Raw genomic sequence first — 19533 nt, forward strand, 5'->3', positions numbered from 1 at the left:
ATTAATTGTGCATAAAATTAAGATTTGAAAGTATCAAAATTTAAAATTTCGTATTATATATATTTTTATTATATATATAGAGGGAAAGAGCGAGTAAAGGAGGGTTTGGGAGGACACGTGTCACCCTTTGGTTCCCCAAAACCCTCCTTAAATATAGTAAATTAATTAATTAATTTTATAGAGTTTAGAGATTTAAAATTTTAAAATTTTAAAATTTGAAGTTTATAATTTAGAAATAAATATTATGAGTTAAAATTGAAATTTAGAATTTAAAATATAAAATATAAAATTTGATATTTATAACTTTAAAATTTGAAAGTATAAAAATTTAAAATTTCGTATTATATACTCAATTCAAAAAAATTATAGTTGAGGGGCTATCTATATATCTTTATCTACATTAAAACAAATGATACTATTTGGTGCACCAGGTGTATAAGTAAATTTTACACACTTTATTTTTAAATATTTGATATAAAAATCTAACTCTGATAATTTTTTATATAGGGGCATTTTATATAGTATAGATCGCATTTATAAAATTATATTTTAATTTAATAATATTAATCATTAAAAATTAAGATTAGTGTATATAATATTTATAGTCCGGGCGTAGGCAAAGTTTTTAATAAATGAGAAGTGGGTTGGGAAGAAATTATTTCATGCACCGGGTGTATATTTATATGTTAAACACTATATTGATAAGTCCATATTGTTGGAACTTAAACCCTATAATATTTTGTACAAAAATTTATTATATAGTGTAAATATATCCATTAAATTATATTTTAATTTTAAATTTTAAATTTAAAAAATAGATTTGGTGTATGTTATATTTGTGTAGACCGGGTGCATGCAAATTTTAAAAGAGAGAGGAAAGCTTGAGGAGGACACGTGTCACCTCCTAACCACTTTGAGGTGACCTAACTCTTCTTTAATGTAGTAGTATAGATATAGATATAGATAGAAGTATAGATATAGATATAGATAGATATAGATATAGATATAGATATAGATTATTGTCTCCAATTGCTGCAATTGGAATTGTCTCCTCGTACAGTGGTGCAATTTGAACTGCAACAGTTAAATTCAAATGCATAAAATCAAATAGCCAATTTAAATTTTCAAACAGTTATTACTACAGTACAGTTATAACTACGTACAATCAAATAGTCTCTACTTTAGTAATTAAGCGGGTTTGAGTCAGAAACGGATCGATCGGCGTAACTCGTGGACGACCCGCTTAATATTAAACCTCAACACACTTTTATAACATGTGCACAGCATGTAGTTCTAAAACTTTCTTTGCTTACTTTTTAAGTGACTCTATCTTGTATTTTAAACAACCAATGAAGTTAAGGACTAAATTGAAACAATAAAATAAAATAAAATAAAATAAAATAAATTTCCAATACACCTTTCCCCTTGTTATTCTATATCATCTAAACAAACAAATTTTTTTTTCCTTCATCATGGTTTAGCTTAGGGATGTTAACGGCCGGATTCGGGGCAGATTTTTAAAAATCCGAACTCGAATCTAACTCCAAACCCAAACTCGACAAATTTTAAAAATTCATATCCAAATCCGAACTCGACCAAAAATTCGAAATCCGAACCAGAAAATTTGAACTTGAAATAATTATTTCTCTTTTCAATATTTCAAAATATATTACATTAAATTTAAAATTTTGAAATATAAGTTCATATATATATATATATATATATATATATAGAATTTAGCTCCTATGTTTTTAAAAGTAGCATGACATAGGTGCTTATAAATTTTTAGCCTTTGGATTAAGAATTGTGTGGTTAGGATGATGTGGGCCCCTTAGGGTTGAGTGGGTGGTTGGTTGAATAGTATAATCTAACGGGTGTAAATGGTCAACGGTGCAGATCTAATGGCTAAAAACCTACAAGCATCATGTGCTTGGTGCTTTTAAAAGCACCATAGCTGAACTCTCTATATATATATATATATAAAGAGAGTAAAGCTATGCGGGAATACTATTGATAGCAAAAAGTTCTTTTTGCTATAAAGTATTTAACCCTCATTGGATGAGAAATTGTAGGGTTAGGATGATATTAGTCCCTTAGGGTTGAGTGGCTCCCACTGGGTTATAATATTTAATCCAATGGTTAGAAATGATGAAAGGAATTGATCCAAAGGCTAAAAACTTGATAGGCATTTTGCTATCAATAGTATTCTAGCCCAACTCTATATATATAATTGAGCTCCTAATCTTTTAAAAGTACTAAGTTATTGGTGCTTATAGATTTTTAGTCATTGGATTAAGGGATGTGCAGTTAGGATGATATGGGATCTTTATGAGTGGGTGGTTGGTTGAATAGTATGATCAAATAGGTAAAAATGATCAAAGGGGTATATTTAACGGTAAAAAATTTACGAGTACGAAGTGCTTCGTGCTTTTACAAGCACCATAGCTAGATTCTCTCTCTCTCTCTCTCTCTCTCTCTCTCTCTCTCTATATATATATATATATTATATAATGTAAAATAAATTCGGGTTTGGGCTTGGTACAGTCAAAATCTATGTCCGAATCTATATTTATCGGAATTTTTTTTTGATATCCATATTCGAAACCATATCCGTTTAACATTAAATAAATTCGCTCTATTTAGGTTCGAATTGGGATAAAATTTCAGATATCCGTACACACCCACATCCCTAATTTAGGTGCATGCCTTTCGTGCTTTTGCCTTGTCTCTCTCACCTGATTGATCTTACATCAAAGGAAGAAGTCAAACAACTTAGCAGTTTTAAGAGATAGCCGAAACCACAGTCAAAGGAGCCAAACTGCAGGCATCAATTGCTAAAACTTCTCTTTTTGTGAGGTGATTGTGCTCGGAATCCCCTCGGGGAAGTCGCCTTTTCTGACCAGTTGAGCTCTTTAGGATTGTGTGTGCTTTTTTTGATGTAAATTCTAAACTATTTTTTTGTTTGAGTTTTGACTGACAGTAAAATTATGATAAATTATACAATAGAATATAAACATTTACAGTCGAAAACTACTTCACCGGATCTCAACTTTCTTTTGATGAAACAAACAGAAACAGAGCTCCGGCATAACAAACTTGCCCTTGGACGGCTAGAGAGAGTGAAGGGGGCAACGGAGGAGAGATAAATTAATATTTAATTATTTTTGAACTTTTGGTAGGCTGAAGCTAATTATGTCATTTTGAAATGTTTGAGCTTCAACTGATGTTAAAAATAAACATTTACAGCCGAAAATTATTTTGTCTCCTCTCAACTTTCTTTCGATGAAACAAACAGAAACACCCTTAAAAGCTCGGATAAAATTTTAATGGGAAGTTTTCCAATGATGTCTCATTGTGGGAACCTCCGATCCGCTGCCACGTGTTAGTTTTGTCTCAATCCAATAGTTTGTTGGGTACTTTTTAATACTAAAATCTATAAAAAAAAATTTAAACCCTGGAGAGAAATATTATAATGCTTGGATAGAGATAAAAGTGACGGTGATAATGAATTTTATGAGGCTTCGTAATGAACGTCATTGGAGAGCTTCCTCCTGAAGTGTTTTTTTAAAAATTTTTAAAGCCTGAAGGGAAGGATTGTAACCCTTGGATAAAAGATAAAAAAAAAATAATAATAATAACCCTTGTTAAAGAGAAGGATTATAATGCTTGGTTAGAAATAAAAATGACACGTGGTAATGGATTAAGACTTCTTAACAAAATGTTGTTTGAGAGATCTCTGCTGAAGTTTTTCTTTCCAAATTTTAAATCCTAAAAAAATGATTATAGCCCTTCAACAGAGATAAAAATGACATGAGACAACAGATCGAGACTCCTTAATAAAAAAACATCGTTGGGACCTTCCCACTGAAGGGTTTCTACACCCGAGAGCTGCAGCAAAACAAACTTGCTCTTGAGCATCTAGAAAGAGAGAGTGAGAGCAAGGGGAGATACAGGAGAGAAAGGCTTTGGTTGGACTAAAGCCAATTATGCTATTTAAAAAAACTAAATTACAAAAAACCTTCTTATAATTATCTATTTTTTCACCTTTTCCTCCAACTTTCAAAAGCCTATATTTCACCCCCTCAACATTTCTAGTTATTATATTTTTAGCCTTTTTCCGTCAGGATTTTATTACTATTTCGTCCATATCTTATAATTTATGCCGAAAATATCCTTCAAAATAATATAAATATATTATTAATTTTTTGTTTGTAAAAGAATTAAGGGTGATTTAGTCATTTTGCCCACTCCATTAATACCGTACTTTTCTAAAAATATTTTTAAAAATTTAAGAGAACAGAACATAAATTTTTAAAAAAAATCAGAAAGAAAAAAAAAAGTAAGGGTGATTTGGTAATTAAACAAATAATATAAATATATTAAAAAATTATTTTTTTAATAAAAGAAATAAGAGTGATTTGGTTATTTTATTATCCCCATTAATGTCGTACCGCACCGCACTAAAAATATTTTTTAAATTTTAAAAATACAAAACATAAATTTTTAAAAATTAGGAAAAAAAGTATTTACAAGAGAATTTTCTATATTTTAGCCTTTAAAAAATTTAGGAAAAACTTTAAAACCATTCATATGGTTTCGTACTTTCTTACTTTAGTATCCTGTGATTTCATTTCTTTTTTTTTTTTATTATCCCTTCACTAACTTTTTCATTAAATCAATAATAAAGTTAAAACTAAAGGGTACTAAAATGAATATTCGATAAACTATAGATCGGTTATCTAAGAATTTTTTGTATATGATTTAACGAAAAGTTAACGGAGGGACCGACGAAAAACAAAAAAAAACTACAAAATACTAAATTGATACACTTTAAATCTTAAAAATACTAAAATAAAAAAAATACAAAACAACGTATTTGTGAAGTTTCAATAGAAATTTAAAACTAGACAGCAAAAGTAGATATTTACGATGAAAATTCATTTCCAACTTTCGCACTTTTCACCGACCGTCCCTAAATGATATTCAAGATACATAATGTGGTCCACAAAAGACATTATGGTCACCGACCGTCTCTAGCGCAAGTGGCAAAAGGTTTGATGGTTGGTATCNTGATATTCAAGATACATAATGTGGTCCACAAAAGACATTATGGTCACCGACCGTCTCTAGCGCAAGTGGCAAAAGGTTTGATGGTTGGTATCCAAGATTCTAAATTCGAATATTAGTTGATTTATATTTTCAGCTAAGTTTAATTCTAAATGAAATAAACAAAACGACTAGCAACTATCTATCTCTTTTAAAAAAAATTAAAATAAAATAAAACTTTAGCACTTTTCCTTTGGGCGGCGATTGAGAGACAGAGAGAGAGAAAGAGGGTTGGGGATTAGAGAGAGAGAGTAGAGAGTAGAGGAGAGGAGGGGGTGGTCAGTGGTGCCTGCAGGCTGCAGGCGATCGATGATGGTGGGCCGGCTGCGGTGGGCGACGAGGGAGGGGGGAGGAGGGAGGTGGGAGGCGGACGCGGAGACGGCGGCGACGATGGAGGGGACGGCGCGCGCCGTGCCGGGGGACCCGCTCCCGCTGGGCCTNAGAAATATTATAATGCTTGGATAGAGATAAAAGTGACGGTGATAATGAATTTTATGAGGCTTCGTAATGAACGTCATTGGAGAGCTTCCTCCTGAAGTATTTTTTTCAAAATTTTTAAAGCCTGAAGGGAAGGATTGTAACCCTTGGATAAAAGATAAAAAAAAATAATAATAAATAACCCTTACTAAAGAGAAGGATTATAATGCTTGGTTAGAGATAAAAATTAACCCTTAACAAAATATTGTTGGAGAGATCTCTGCTGAAGTTTTTCTTTCCAAATTTTAAATCCTAAAAAAATGATTATAGCCCTTCAACAGAGATAAAAATGACACGAGACAACAGATCGCGACTCCTTAATAAAAAAACATCGTTGGGAGCTTCCCACTGAAGGGTTTCTACACCCGAGAGCTCCAGCGAAACAAACTTGCTCTTGAGCATCTAGAAAGAGGGAGTGAGAGCAAGGGGAGATACAGGAGAGAAAGGCTTTGGTTGGACTAAAGCCAATTATGCTATTTAAAAAAACTAAATTACAGAAAACCCTCTTATAATTAGCTGTTTTTTTACTTTTTCCTCCAACTTTCAAAAGCCTGTATTCCACCCCCTCAACATTTCAAGTTATTATATTTTTAGCCTTTTTCCGTCAGGGTTCCATTACTATTTCATCCATATCTTATAATTTATGCCGAAAATATCCTTCAAAATAATATAAATATATTATTAATTTTTTGTTTGTAAAAGAATTAAGGATGATTTAGTCATTTTGCCCACTCCATTAATACCGTACTTTTCTAAAAATATTTTTAAAAATTTAAGAGAACAGAATATAAATTTTTTAAAAAAACCAAAAAGAAAAAAAAAGTAAGGGTGATTTGGTAATTAAACGAATAATATAAATATATTAAAAAATTATTTTTTTAATAAAAAAAGTAAGAGTGATTTGGTTATTTTATTATCCCATTAATGTCGTACCGCACCGCGCTAAAAATATTTTTGAAATTTTAAAAATACAAAACATAAATTTTTAAAAATTAGAAAAAAAATAAAAATATAAGTATTTACAAGAGAATTTTCTATATTTTAGCCTTTAAAATATTTAGGAAAAACTTTAAATACCATCCATATGGTTTCACACTTTCTCACTTTAGTATCCTGTGGTTTCATTTCTTTTTTTTTATTATCCCTTCACTAACTTTTTCATTAAATCAATAATAAAGTTAAAACTAAATGGTACTAAAATAAATATTCGATAAACTATAGATTGGTTATCTAAGAATTTTTTGTATATGATTTAACGAAAAGTTAACGGAGGGACTGAGGAAAAACAAAAAAAAATCACAAAATACTAAATTGATACACTTTAAATTATAAAATACTAAAATAAAAAAAAATACAAAACTACGTATTTGTGAAGTTTACATAGAAATTTAAAACTAGACAGCAAAAGTAGATACTTACGATGAAAAATCATTTCCAACTTTCGCACTGTTCACTGACCGTCCCTAGCGCAAGTGGTAAAAGGTTTGATGGTTGGTATTCAAGATTCTAAATTCGAATATTAGTTGGTTCATATTTTCAGCTAAGTTTAATTCTAAATGAAATAAACGAAACGAGTAGCAAAATATCTATCTTTTTTAAAAAATAAAATAAAATAAAACTTTTGCACTTTTCCTTTGGGCGGCTATTGAGAGAGAGAGAGAGAGAGGGTTGGGGATTAGAGAGAGAGAGAGTAGAGGAGAGGAGGGGGTGGTCAGTGGTGCTGCAGGCTGCAGGGCGCAGGCTGCAGGCGATCGATGATGGTGGGCCGGCTGCGGTGGGCGACGAGGGAGGGGGGAGGAGGGAGGTGGGAGGCGGACGCGGAGACGGCGGCGACGATGGAGGGGACGGCGCGCGCCGTGCCGGGGGACCCGCTCCCGCTGGGCCTCTCCCGCGGGCCCCGCGTCACCCGCCCCAAGCAGCTCGACTTCATGCACCGCTTCATGTCCCTCCCCCTCCTCCCCTCCTTCTCCCCCCGCTCCGGCCCCCTCCTCCACCGCGCCCACACCTTCCACCTCTCCCACAACTGGTATGCAAGTAGTACCCACCATCATCATCTCTCATCTCTCAGAGAAAATTATTTAAAAGTTATCACGTTAATCTTCGGCATTTGGATATAGATTTGTAGGGTTAGGACAACAGTGTTCTTCGTAGAGTTTAGTTTAGCGGGTGAGGGTGGAATAGCATGATCTAAGGATGGAATTTTGACTCCTAAACTATACATTAATAATCACCGTCATCCATTTTGACCTTTTTTAACTCGCGGAAGAGTTTTGGAATGAGGATATATTGGTGGGTGTTGTTGGGTGGTTGTAAATTTGAGCGCCATCGAGATAGCTTCGTAGACTAGAGTAGAGGATCAATCTTTAGGGGTCCTGTTTGGACGCGTTGTTCGGTGTATCCTCTTGAATTACTCGAGGAGATATTTTTACATTTGGTAGAAAAGGAGCGATATCGAATATTTAGAATGAAATATCATGTTCGGCCTTCAAGTCATTTCTTTCAGAATGAGATAAATCATTTTGCAGGTGAAATATGCTATCCTATAAATTATAGATGACAAGACCTTTCAGGAAGTAGAAAAACAACGTTCCGACTTACGATCGTCCTAGAAGAAAATTTTTGTGTTGATTATTTCGACTTCCAAACGGGGCCTACCGAGAAGATCGTAGGCCGGATAGCTTGTTGCCCAAATAATTTGACAAGGAGATCTTTCGAATACGACACCCCCCATTGTCTGTCATTGGACATTGTTGAAGAATTTGAGGGCCGCATATGAGGATTAGCGGCTGTCAGAGGGCCATCTAAAATGTTTTTGGACATCTTTTGTCACTGAAGTCGTAGTTCGCCTTCTAGTGTGGTAGAATTGTGGTTGAGACATTATAAGTTGTGGTTTATTATCGCATGACTTGGACTGATAGTGATTTCTTTAGTACTCCAACATTGGATAATGTGGAAGAATTTGAGCGCCAAATATATGACTAGCACGTTAAAAATAGTAACTCGGGATTACGCATTTTGATGGCCGGTGGCTTGGGCCCGGCACATTGCTAATTCCAGCGAACTATTCAGTTCCTCACGTGATGGTTTTTTGAAAGTACCAAATCTACATATGATTGAGCGAGTGGATGAGTATTTGGAGGGGGTTTGTTACACCATGGTTGTAGAAAAAGTTGTTTTTTCTCTGCACGATTGCATGAGAATCTGGGACATCGTTGATGCTTGCTGATGCCTTATTTTGTTTCTCAGAATTTCTTTGGCCTTGAATATCAAGAAAATAAGCAATTATAGAGTTTGTTTGAATTGCTTTACTGTGGAGGAGTGCCGAGACGCTACCGGGGTGCAAATTAATGGCATATTAACAACGAGGAGAACTTGGTTCTTGGTGAGACCTAACATTTGCACATTTTGTATTTGAAAATTCGTGCCATCTCCACCGAGTCACTAAATTAACAGCGTTCGAATGTGCAAGTCCGTAGTCTTAGTTGAGTAGGAAATGTTAAATCCAGTTTTTGAGTCTTTCTATCCAAAGTCCAAATTATCACTTTCTAATACTTGCTCTTAACAAATATATAAATCGTGCAGGTCTGCAACTATTCTGGAGCAGTTCCATGTACAGAAAATTTTATCATTCCTGAAAGGAGGTTTGTCAAACCATGTAGAGGAAAAATCGCGGCATGAGATCATAAAGAAACACATGCATGATGTACTTTCTCTAGGTTTTGGTACGGAACTACTAATCACACCGGATTCAACTATACTAGTTGAAACATACGATGTTTTCAAGGAGAATCGAGTCAAAGCAATCTATCATCACAAGGCAAGCTTTGTGCAACTCTCTGAAGTTTCCACTTTTCATCAATGCCCTGCGAGCATCCGTTGCATTCTACTCCGTGCCCATTTAACCTAGCTTCTACTACTGCTTGTAGCAAATGGTTTGGAGATTCTACTGCAGCAAGAAGCAAGGCCCAAAAGCAGAAGCTTCAGCTTGGAGTCTCTTGCTTCTGCTGGAGGGTCGTTGCTGTGACGTTTCTAAATGAAAAGGCTATTAGTGCTGTTACTGGTAGCTCTTCTTTGACAACACTTCATCGAACAACATTACACCATACAACTGGCCCTAAATCTTCTTCTTTTAAGATCTAATGATCTATAAGCAAATTTTTGCTCCCTGGTTGAGCCTTATTTGATTATCAAATACCAGCTTTCGCTTCTCAAGCAAAGGAATGTTCTTACTTCTTAGAAGCTGAGTCAAATAGGCACTTAGTTTTGCAGGAATTCCGATGGGTTTCTTCTTTTTACCTGAAAGGATGCTTGAATGAAATACAATTACCTTTTGCAAGATCAATCTTCTCCCTGTATTGTTGCTTGCGCGTTCTTTCTTATCAACCACGTATTCTACAGTCCATGCAACCAGATTTTTTTTTAGTTAATAATAATTATGCTTCCTTATTAGGGCATGGATTTCTTACTGTGTGCAGCTTCCTCAACACAATTTAACATTGGAGGCAGCATGGCCCGGACTATTTATTGATAAGAAAGGAACATACTGGGATGTGCCTCTGTCATTGGCAATTGATCTTGCTTCTATTTCTTCATGTTCTGGCCTCAGTTATCATTTATGCTTACAGCATAACAGTGGATATCCAAAGCACTTTGGCGGCTGTCAAGCTGATAAAGTGCCAGCCGCTTTGCTGCCTGGGTTATGTATGAAAGCGGCTTTTTCCTTCAAGAAAGATGTAGAATTTTGGAGAAAGAAAGAGGGAAAGCTAAAGATGGTCCAACCTTATGACCTATTTCTCTCAGATCCTCATGTTTCGGGTTCAGGGACAATTGGTAAACATCAAACCATACTTTTCAGTCCCATGAAGAAACTAGATTTCTTAGAATGGAGAAAAGCTGTTGTTGGATTGTGTAATGATACTGATCGCTGCTTTCTCTTCTCGCTATTCCTCTAGGAAAAAAAAATTGTGGAGTCGCCACCTGAAATATACTGAATTTTGAAACTGGTATCTTAACTCTAGAAATTTGATTTTGCTACCTAATCTTATAGTAAATTTGATTTGAACTGACTCCCCGTCAAAACTTAAACTACATTTTTAAATTTTCTTTCGGAGTATTCTACAATTTTGATGGAACATTTCATTACTTGACGAAATATTCTGTAACTCCCTTGACAGAAGCTGTTAACTTCTAACAGAACTTAACAAAATTGTCTGAAATCAAAACCGTTGAAAGTTTAGGTAGGAAACTCGAATGCTGAAGTCGAAGTACTGGTTTCAAAATGCATTAAGGTAAGGTGCATGTTTTTTACTTTCTTTTAGTAACACTCTTTTATCAGACTAGGCTCGAAATAATGTTTCCTCTCTTTATCAAGAAATCAGTAATAACCATCTTTATCTCTGTCGGTAGTTACCGTCAATTAATGGTTTGATTGTGAAATTTAAACCTTGCAAATTAACTAAGTTTTTTTTTTTCCATCTAAATACTTCTATTCTTTATGCTTGCTGGTTTATGACTACAAAATCACTCTGGCTTGACCAATATATTTTTCTTTCTTTTGGTCCTTTCAGGTGCAGTAGCCAGTGCATCGCTCGGAGATTGTTCAGCGAGACTATCTGAGGAAGAAGAATCAAATAGATTGAATGCGTTCTGGTTATGTGCTCAAAGAGATAAAGTTGGTCTCTTTGCTGATCTCTTTGCTTCTGTCTCCTGCACGGCTCAACATGGAAATTTCCAGAGGCTTTTCCTCGATCTCACCAGGTTAAGTGCCAGATTCGATTTCCCTTCGGGCTCACAATTTTTAAGCGGTGCGACTCGTCTCGCTCAAGATGTGTACTACTCTCGGCGACCAGATTTAAGGGCTATCCAAGCTGTTTGTCCTGACATGTTGGTTTCTCTTCAGCAACAGGTAACAATTTCAAATTTTTGGGCACCAATAAATATGTTTTTTTGTAGATGTTTTAATGCTATAACTAAGTAATTAGCTACTTGCACTGGAGAGATAAAACTTCAGAGTTATATGTCAATGATAAATTCAAGCATCAGGGCCATGAGACCAAAATTTATGCCATTTGATGTGATTTTAGACATCATAAAGGTTAACATTTGAAAACCTCATGAGTTCTAGAGTCTCAGCATTGAGCAGCTACAGTTGTATGCTCTCAACCATTTTACGGGGACTAATTTGGGGATACACAAGGAAATTTACGCGCATCATTTTAAGACTTCTAAGGAAAGTTGTAGATTTCCTTATCATTTTACGTTTCAACATTGCATTAAAGCATTATAGCGTTATGTGCGCTTGTTATAAGTCTCTAATTGGAGTATGTTTGGTATCTTGTTAATCTAACACCATCTATCCGAGACTATACTTACATCAGAATTTTCTTTTTCATTTATTTTATGCTTGGTACTGCTAAATGTAAATCTACTTATAAAGTGGATTCAGGAGCCAAAACTTAGGATATGCGACACTTGAGCACAATAGAACTATTTGGTACTTTATTAAATTTAACACTTTGAAGTTGGAAATCAAAATGAAACAGTGATTGATCGACAAAAATATAGCTACATTTCAAAATTTTACACTGGTGTTTCATAAGTTAAACCAATGGTAGAATTTCTTAATATGATTATTACGTAAGCAGGTTTTCAAAAAAAAAATTTTCCCACACTATTACAGATAGCTGGACCCATAAGCTTCCGAGTTGACTCCAAAGTAGTACTTGACCTAAAAGATGGGAACCATATCCCCCGCATGGATGAGTCGATTTTTGCGCTCGACTGGGCTCTGAAGGTTCTTGGGTCAGCAAAGGCCACAGCTTGGTACTCCCCCAGACACAAGGAGTTCATGGTGGAGCTTCGATTCTTCGAGACCTGAACAAATTCTTCGCTCGACATCCCCCTCTGCATCGAGCTCCTCCAATCTGTTGGTACGAGTAGATCTTACCCCATGATTCTTTTTCGTGTCCTTTCATTCATCTAGTTGCTTGTCAGATCTATTTTTACCAAAATTGTAATCCTGTGACATGCGTGTTTCTCATTGCTTAATCGGAGAATCTCTCATTGAATTCTTCTTGTTCGATTGTTTAGTTTGGAACTTCAGTTGCGCCAGGGTTGACTGAAAACCTAACCCAACCTGAACCTGACCTTCGTATACTTTAGAATTGTATTATATCGATGTTTGCTAGATATAATTCAATTGTCTCTTTGACCTTGTACTCTTCAAAACTATATTTGCATTATTGTTATTTTTTAATTGTTATCCAACTAATAGCAATATCAAGGGTTAGCTCTTTCGTTATCCTTTCGACGCGACAAACTGTATAAGACAAAGCCCAACCCGACCAATTCTATTTCGTACCCAACCCCTCGCGCTAGTTCAATTGCATGTTTGGTTAGGCTAGTGTTATATAAGTCGTCAGAGAACAGTGTGTTAATATTTTATACTTGACACTCGCCATCATGTTTGAGCTTAAGATGCGAACTTGAATTAAATAGGAGGAAATTAAATGAGACTAGGGACCTGGTGAGATTCAAATTCAGGGCCTTCAGCTCTGATACTATGTTATAAGGTATGGAACAACCATTTTTCTCCAACATTTCAAGTGTCGTAGAAATAGTGTTTTTATAATTTACACTGCACATGTAGTATTTGAAGAAATCTAGCACAATGTTGGACTGACTTGCAATTGAGGACGTAATGCTAAAGTTTTTACCTCAATTAATGCTAAAGATGGATAAGTATATGCAAAAAAGCTTCATTTGGTGATTCAAGTACATCATATGCAGCAGGTCACAAGGGAACACTTTTTAGTAGGTAATTAAGAAGATGAGAAATGATTTACTAAAAAAAGCAATGTGTGAACAATTTCCTTCTTCCTTTTCACTTGTGTTTTTGATGAGATTTCTGAGAGGTTTCTTGTAGCTTCTTTTCCTGACTTAGAATAAAGAAAGAAATAATAATCCAATGTTAGATTTTGCCAAGATTTATTCTTTGGATAGTGTTTGGTTCAAGAATATCTTCTGTTTTAAGTTGGGTTGTTTTGGAATAACTTAGGAATCACTTCGCTTAATCTTTTTCTATAACCAAGGATTTAAGTGTCGTGACGGGGGGATTGCGTGTCCTGCTGTGTCGATGTGTCGTTCATATAATTGCCTTTGTCGCACATTATGTCATGAAATATTTATTTTCTTTGGCACTAATATATTTTAGTTACTTATTATATGTCTTTCTTAAATCTTTTGTACTTCATTATTGCAATTACTTGCTAATTTTAAAGAAAAAAAGGTTTTAACCTGTGCCATTGGTGCGGGGGTCGTTTCTTATCGATATTTGTCAGTGTCATAAGACCCGATGGGTACAGCCGAACAAGTCGTGCCGATGTGCACTTAAATCCTTGTCAGGGCTTATGTTATTGCTAAGATTAACTTTTTATTCCAAGGGAAATAAGAGAATGTCCAAAACAAAAAATAAATAAATAAATAAATAAATAATTGATGACATGTTCATAGGATCATATTTTTAGTACATGATATTTTTTAACATTAGTCATAGTATTTTTTTTCCCCCTTTTTTTGTGCATACTTTTGTGCTAGATGGGATACAAAATATTATCTTTATATATGTTCTCAAATTTGTATAAAATAATATGAAATATTATGTACTTATACTATGATATTAATTGCATTTAATATAATATCATGCATTATTTGTTGTAAACTATACAGTATATATTACAGAAACTATTTTATATTATTATTTTATTATTATGTGAAAACTAATATAATAATATATAAATTATGATATAATAAGATATATTACAATATATTTAGGTAAGTTGAGCTGGGGACAACTAAACAGGGAGAAAAAAAAAAAATATAAGTTTTTTTTTTTGAAGGAAAAGACAAGTTGTTTAGATGAAAATACAAAAATATTATTTTGCATATGGTCTTATATTGCATTTTTCTTCAAAAAATAGACTTATTGTTAGGCATTTTTTATAACATAAATTGCATATTATATAGTGCATTATGTATTATAGACTAGGTAAAAGTGTACATAGGCCCCCTTAACTTTGGTTTTTTATTGGAAAATCCCTTTTACTTTTAAATATTTTAGAATTGACTTAATTTAGCTAATTAAATTTAAAAAAATATCAAAATAGTTGGAAATTGTATCAAATTTAATGATTTTCATAATTTTTAGGAAATAAATTAGAAGAATTAAGATCTAATAGCTAATAGAGTCACTCAATTTTTTAAAAAATTCAAATTTACTAACTAAAATATTTCGAATCAAAAAAAAAAGTTTAGAACCTTTACAGATTTCAATAAAAAGGAAAGTTTGTGAAACAGTCATTTATCTCTAAAAATTTAAGCTATCAAAAAATAATAGTATTTTAATATTTTATATTTAGTAATTTTTTAAACCTTTGAGTTCGAGATTTTTTGATAGATCCAAAAAATGAGCTATTACTAAATAAAAAAAATTATCAAATGAAAGTGAGCTTGATAGCATTGGATCAAAGTTTAGGGGCCTATTTCAAAATAGGCTATAGGTGAGGGGGTTTCAAGTGCATTTTACTACACTCTAAAATAAATTACACATACTCTTATATATCCAATAATGTTATACCATAAAATTCAATAAAATTTTATAGTTATATGTTATGTAGAAAAAGATAGATCACATTTTTTATTTAGGATATATTGGACTTTTGAGATAGAGGTAGAGATTTTTCTTAATTTATTTTATTTATTTTTTACTTTTTTTAATTTTTTTTTATTATTTCAAGATAGAGGTTGAGCTAGGAATGTAAAATGGATGAAACTTTCGCCCTGACCTGTTTTGAATGGAGCGGTAAATGAGGGCAAAAAAAATAAAAATAAATAATTCGCTTCCTATCCTTTAAAAAAAAAAAAAATGGAGCGAGAGACAGAAAACCAATCTGTCTCGAACCAGTTCATACCTTTTACGATTGTACTCGATTTTTAGAAAATTCTCGAATCGAATCAAATTTTTCGGTTTGAAAAAATTCTAGGCCGAACCAATTCGATTTATTAAAGGAATTGATCCAAACCATACCGAATTAATTCAGTTTGGTTCGACTTTGCAAGTAGTTTTTTGAACTCCTAATTTTTTGTGAATTAAATTTATAATTTGAGAATCAAAATTGAATCATTAGGAAAGTTACACATGTAAAATTTGATCATAACAGAGAATTTTTAAAAGTGCATTGATGTGCAATCAAAATTTAAGGGGCTTTTGCTTATTTACCCTTTACTACTATTCAAAGTTTTTAAATTTATTCTAAAATTATCAAAATATCTTTCTTAAACCCATTGGCATTAAAAAAAAATGGAGATATTTGAAGAAGTTTTTAAAATTACTAAGAATATTTTGGTCTTTCAGAAATGAATAAGATATTTTTAAAATTTTGAATGACATATTAGGTATTATCTCAAAATTATTTTTTAATCATAAAAGTAGGATATTAAACATACTATTCTTTTTACTAGCCTACCAAAATGACTGTAGAAATTTGTTGAAGTTGCATCCAAATATTGCTATTTCCTATGTTAGATAATTTTGCCAATGCAGTTTTACGATCATGTTCTTTTACTGTCTTATCTTTTTGTCATTTTTGATGTACTTCTAATTTGCTAATGAAAACTTATCGTTTACATAAAATGTGACAGTAAATTTACTATTTGATTTTCAGTTCAGTTCGATTTTCAGAAAGTGTTTAGACTGAAACTAAAGCCGAGTATCATATTTTAACAATTTTCAAAAATCAAACCGAACCGAAAACTATATGAACAGAACAACATTATTTTGTTTGATCCCATTTGGTTTGATTTTCAGTTTGGAACCAAACTATGAACGCCACCCCTCCTGTCTCTGGATCTGCCTCATTTGCATCCTTAGGTTGAGTTTGGAGACGAGTGAAGATATATATTCCTTACTAAATTGGGAGAGAAAAGAATCTTAAAAAAAATGAAAAAGACCAAAAAATAAAAAGGCAAAAAAAAAAGAAAAAAGGTAAACTTCAAAGTTCAAATACCATCCATGTGGTTTCGTACTTTTTCACTTTAGTGCCATGTGATTTAAAGTGTATTAAGTCAGTGTCCTGTGGTTTTATTTTTATTTTTTCGTCAATTTTTTTATTAATATTTTGTTAAATTATACACAAAAAACTTCAAAGATCCCACCTAGGCTTATCGAATATTCACTTTAGTACCCTTTAGTTGTAATTTTGTTACTGATTTAATAAAAAAATTAGTAGAATCGATAATAAGAAAAAAATAAAATCATAAGGTACTAAAATGAGAACATACGAAACCTCAGGGGTATGGTATTAAAGTTTTCCAAAAAAAAATAAAAAATGAGTTAGGTGGCAGGGGTTTCTACGGATCCCAAGAAAACCAAGCGCTTTTTTTGGTTAATAAATGCCAACCGTCCGATCACGAATGGACGGCTCCTGATATCTGGTGACGTGCACGTGACTTCTATTATCGGTGACCAGGGTATACTCTTTTCCCAAACAATGACCCTGCCACGTCAGCTTTTCTTTTTCTATGTTAATTGCACTAAGGTCCCCAACCGTTACCCAATTTTCAATTTGGTTCTCATTTTTTTGCCTTTTTTTTGGGCAATTAGAACATGAATCTTTTATCTTTAGTCCCTAAACTTTACTTATTTTTTTTCCACTTAGCTCTATAAATATTTTCTCCATTGCATCAACCGCAATTTCGTCGCTCTTAATATCATTCTCTGCACATTATCTATCGTCTCTTTTAGAGCATCTGATATCATAAATTTTAATAAATTTTTATTTTCAGTTGAGTTATTTATTACATAGTTGTATTTCATCGCTATATTATATATATAGGAATCTTACAAAGCTTAAAAACACAAAAATATTTTTTAAAAAAATATTTTAATATAATGATAAAATATTAAAACTAAGATGTATAATTGTCATTATTATTTTTGAAAGTTATATAAAATTATGTGCAATGTGTTGGGTTTTTAGTGCAACAGTCCTTTTCTAAACTTTTATTTTAAAAATAAATCTGTTAAATTTTTATTTGTAGATATAGTTCTATAAAAGCGGTGAATGGTTCACCGCTGCGGTGAACTATTCACCGCTTTCTTTTTTTTTTTCACTTCTTTTTATAATTCTACGATGGTAAATGCGGTGAATGGTTCATCGTTTTTACTATTTTTCTACTCTAAATAGAATTTATGAATGCGGTGAATCATTCACCTCATTTAAAGGTCTATTTTTATAATTATTTTTTTAAAAAAATATTTTTATAATTATAAAAATTGATAAGATTAGTTATAAAAAAATTCGCACGGTGTGCTATTAAAAGAGGGAAAAGAGTCAAAAACTAAAAGTTCAAGGACTTGGTTGTTTTAGTACAAAATTGAGGGGGTCTTCATACATTTTGACCCTTTTCTATGTATTTATTTTCTAGGTGGACCCCACTACTTCCTTAATAAATGAGAAAGAGGCGTACCGTTCTATGTTGAGAAAATTTTTTTAAAAATTGATGACGTGGATTGGCCTATTATTGGTGACAATTTATTGCTTGAACCACGTGTACCATGCACCATACTTAATACTTTATATGATTTATATATATAATTGAATAATTTGCTTCACCCTCCAACCACGTGTAGCATGCACCATATTTAATAGTTTATTGTCGACATAATTTAATAATTTGTTCCACCTGAGAGGTGCGGAGTAATTTTCAATTATAAATACTCCCGTAATTTTCTCTTTATTTTGACAAATAATTAAAAACTTAGGAGCATAAGTACTGTTGTAGTACAGTAGCCCTCCTATCTCTCTCTAAAATTTTAATTTTTTATTTTTTAACTTTTCATCTAATAGTAATGCTAATAATTTAATTTATTATTCGTGAGATAGTTCGAATTCGATTTATTAATAAATAAAATCACACTGAAGCTAAATTTTTTAACTCAATATTTTAATGAGCTAGTTTGTATTAGATTTAATTTAATAAATGAATAAATATAAGTCGGCCTCAGCTCGTTCGTGTTTGATAAAGACATGCGCTTCAATTTTTTTTAATTTTTTTTTCATTATTGGCCGTGTAATCGGGTGGGGCCCTGCCATATTCGGGTAGCAGCGTTTTTAAAATTTTGGGCAAATGCAAAGAAGAGAGGTTTCCAGTGCAATCAAAATAATAAAAGAAACAATGTTTCTTCGCGTACACGCTTTCACCTGCTCCCCCTGCATAGATATGTCAACGAGATCGGATAGGTCGCGGAATTTTCAAAAATCCGAATCCGTAACCCGACTCCAAATCCGAGACCCAAATCCGAATCTGAATCCGACGGATTTTAAAAAATCTATATTCAAATCCGAACCCAGACCAAAAATCCGAAACCCGAACCCGAAAATTTGAACTCCGAAATAATTATTTTTTTTTTCAATATTTCAAAATTTATTATTTTAAATCTAAATTTAAAATTTTAAAATATAAATTCAAATATATATATATATATATATATATATATATATAATACAGAATAAATTCGGGTTCTGGTTGGGTTCAGGTTCTGGTCGGGTACGGTTAAAATCCATATCCGAATTCATATCCGTCGGATTTTATTTTTTATATCCATATCCGAATTCATATCCATTTAGTATCGGATATATCCGTTTCTTTCGGATTTGAATTCGGATAAAATTTCGGATATCCATACCCATTGACATCCCTATCCCTGCACAAACAAAAAATTTTGGAATTATATTAATAATAGCGTGTTTTCAACTAATCAAATAATTTTTTAAAATCAATCCATCACATTATAACTATAAAAATATAGTTTTATTATACTTTTTCTAAGAAAATATAATTGATTTATTATTACCAATGTGGTACATATGTAACATATAAGATTAGCCGTCT

The 19533-nt window shown here is 32.7% G+C and overlaps 1 protein-coding gene across 2 annotated transcripts; it reads left to right on the top strand.

Moving 5' to 3' along the window:
* On the top strand, positions 7252–12849 carry LOC109723938 (protein TRIGALACTOSYLDIACYLGLYCEROL 4, chloroplastic). Of its 2 annotated transcripts, XR_002219796.1 has the most exons (6): positions 7252–7609; positions 9166–9400; positions 10059–10413; positions 11151–11488; positions 12263–12512; positions 12673–12849. XR_002219796.1 is itself a non-coding variant. In XM_020252463.1 (5 exons), the coding sequence occupies exons 1-5, from the start codon at positions 7338–7340 to the stop codon at positions 12458–12460; spliced, it is 1398 nt and encodes a 465-aa protein (XP_020108052.1). In that variant the 5' UTR covers positions 7252–7337; the 3' UTR covers positions 12461–12661. The 2 variants fall into 2 exon arrangements, 1 of the variants encoding a protein (XP_020108052.1); XM_020252463.1 differs by lacking the exon at positions 12673–12849 and having other exon boundaries at positions 12263–12661.

This window comes from Ananas comosus, linkage group 18 (genome assembly GCF_001540865.1).
Source record: "Ananas comosus cultivar F153 linkage group 18, ASM154086v1, whole genome shotgun sequence".
In the NCBI taxonomy this organism is placed as follows: Eukaryota; Viridiplantae; Streptophyta; class Magnoliopsida; order Poales; family Bromeliaceae; genus Ananas; species Ananas comosus.